This window comes from Condylura cristata, unplaced genomic scaffold (assembly GCF_000260355.1).
Source record: "Condylura cristata isolate star-nosed mole 26May11 unplaced genomic scaffold, ConCri1.0 scaffold00001, whole genome shotgun sequence".
Classification (NCBI taxonomy): Eukaryota; Metazoa; Chordata; class Mammalia; order Eulipotyphla; family Talpidae; genus Condylura; species Condylura cristata.
The window spans coordinates 3,450,583-3,452,892 of record NW_004567102.1 but is presented as its reverse complement, the minus strand read 5'-3'; the positions used below and the strand labels follow the sequence as shown (position 1 = coordinate 3,452,892).

The 2,310-nt window shown below is 57.2% G+C and overlaps 1 protein-coding gene across 2 annotated transcripts; it reads left to right on the top strand.

The window, feature by feature from the left end:
* On the top strand, positions 1–1,727 carry CLPS (colipase, pancreatic). Of its 2 annotated transcripts, XM_004673985.2 has the most exons (3): positions 1–87; positions 969–1,091; positions 1,474–1,727. In XM_004673985.2, the coding sequence occupies exons 1-3, from the start codon at positions 1–3 to the stop codon at positions 1,606–1,608; spliced, it is 345 nt and encodes a 114-aa protein (XP_004674042.1). In that variant the 3' UTR covers positions 1,609–1,727. The 2 variants fall into 2 exon arrangements, with proteins under 2 accessions (XP_004674042.1, XP_012576467.1); XM_012721013.1 differs by lacking the exon at positions 969–1,091.
* The last annotated feature ends 583 nt before the right edge of the window (positions 1,728–2,310 follow it).

Genomic DNA, 2,310 nt, shown 5'->3' with positions numbered 1-2,310 from the left:
ATGGAAAAGGTCCTTGTCCTTCTGCTTGTCGCTGTCCTCACAGTGGCCTATGCTGTTCCCGACCCCAGGAACATCATTGTCAACCTGGTAAGGATTTCTTCAGGGGAGGAGTCACTAGACCCTGGGGGAGCAGGGGGGTTGGGGCTTTAAAACTTGAATCTTAACTTCTGATGTGGTCAGATGGGGCTGCCCAGGAGATGGCCAGGGAGGCAGCTCTTCCTCTACAGTGCATGCCCTGTCTGGCCCCTTCCCCAGGGACTCCAGCAGCCGCTGCTGAACATGGAGCACACACAGGGGTTGAGCAGCTTGATAAAAAGCCAGAACCCTGGGTTCCTGCAATGGAAACCCTGGAGCAGATGGTCCCGCCGTGTAAAAACTTCCCAGTGATTCTGGTTTCCAACCTAGACTGGCAGCTGTATTATGTGCCAGACACACTTCTAAACACCCGGGAATATTTGCCCACTTAGTTCCAATCACCCCAAGAGATAGATGTAGATGGAAAAGTCTCAGGAGAGGACCATTTTCCAGAGGGTCCTCAACTTTCGCAGGTTCCCCAAAGGAGTGTGGGATGCAGAGAGGTTTGGGGGTCGCGTGTGCATCTGTCAGACGGGAACACTGAGGCACAGGAAGGGGCAGTGACTTGTCAGGAGTCACCCGGGAGGTGATGCATAGTGGATACTAAAGCCAGGTTACCCGGCGCCCCCACCTTCGCCCGACCCATCCCAGGACTGCTTTTCTGGAACTACACTGCCCACTTCTCTGGTGGGTGGGGACTCTGGTGGTTGGAGGGTCAGCATGGGCAGAGAGGCCTCTCTGCTCAGGGTTGGAGGCCTTCACAACGCTCCGGGGGCGGTGGGGCGTGTGGGGGTGCCTGGGCAATGATAGCAGCAGCGGGCGGGGCATGGGTGGGGGTGGGGTGAGGTCTGCGGGCAGAAGCGCCCTGGGCTGACAGCTGGCTGCTCCCGCAGGAGGAGGGTGAGCTCTGCCTGAACAGCATGCAGTGCAAAAGCCGCTGCTGCCATCGTGACACCGGATTGAGCCTGGCCCGCTGTGCACCCAAGGCCAGCGAGAACAGCGAGTGCTCTGCCAAGGTGGGTGTGGAGGAGTTGTGCGGGGGAGGAGGGGGTGGCTGTGGGGACGAGGAACGCGCCCTTGAGGCTTCTAGGTGGGGTCACCTGCCTCTCCTGTCCTCTCGACCCTCACCACTGGCCACTGAGATGCGTGGAGGCAGGGAGTTGTTATCCCTATTGCTCGGGCGGGTAAAGAAAGGCTTCCCAGAGAGATCAGGTTAGCAGCAGCGAGCGAGCAAAGGACGGGAGACCAGACGTGGCCCACAGCGCCCCCTGCTGAGGCAGTCGGGAGAAGCACCATTGATAGACAAGCGAGGCGGGTGATTCTCAGGGGCAGGCAGGTGGCCAGAGACCCCCAAGGAGCCCCACAGCCCATGAGTCCTCTGGTTCCATGTCTCCGCAGACACTCTATGGGGTGTACTACAAGTGTCCCTGTGAGCGGGGCCTGACCTGTGAGGTGGACAAGACCATTGTGGGCTCCCTCACCAACACCAACTTTGGCACCTGCTTTGATGCCGGCCGCCGCTCCAGGGAGTAAAACCACCCTGCACCCAGCCCGGCAGGTCGAAGGAAGCGCTTCCTCCACTGCGCCTGACGGCTCACCTCCTTGACCAGCGCCTCTGTTTTCTGATTGGGTTCTTGGTGATTAAAGCCTATCCTGCAAACCTTCCCCGTGTTGTTGGGTCCTGCGTGTTTTTGCTAAATCAGTGTGTCTGTCACCTCAAGCCTTTGTCCCATCAGGGCAGATGTCAGAGAGGGGAGGAGAGGGGGGAGTTTGGGAGTTTGGGAACTAGGGCACAGGTCAGAGATGCAAAGGTGAGAGGATTCACCAGAGACAGTGGAGAGCAGAACAGTCAGATTAACCAAAGTACACTACTGAGGGGAGCAGCAGGCAGGTCAGGAGAGGTCTGCCACACCATGTGGGTCAGGTTTATAATGATTACTGCCAGGGTGGGTGCGGAGCTGTTGGACAGCCCAGAGACAGATTGCAAAGCAAGGACACTCTGGCTGGAAATGTCTCCATTTCTGGGAAATAATCACACCTCCCTGAGCTGCACCCTGAAGATCTCAGACAGGGAGAGGTACGAGCGCACAACACACAAGCACACACACTGTTCTGAGCTGTCAGAGCTGACAGCTAGCTGACAACTCTGTGTAAGGGGACAGATGACTAACAATTGCTGTGGACTTGCTCTGTGGTAGGAAATGATCCTAAGAGAACATTTATTTTATCAACCAA

Excerpts from the sequence above, each read along its gene's own strand:
- CLPS (XM_004673985.2), top strand. The coding sequence starts at position 1 with ATGGAAAAGGTCCTTGTCCTTCTGCTTGTCGCTGTCCTCACAGTGGCC. Across the intron at positions 88-968 it reads GGAACATCATTGTCAACCTG|GAGGAGGGTGAGCTCTGCCT; the intron begins GTAAGGATTTCT and ends CTGCTCCCGCAG. Across the intron at positions 1,092-1,473 it reads ACAGCGAGTGCTCTGCCAAG|ACACTCTATGGGGTGTACTA; the intron begins GTGGGTGTGGAG and ends ATGTCTCCGCAG.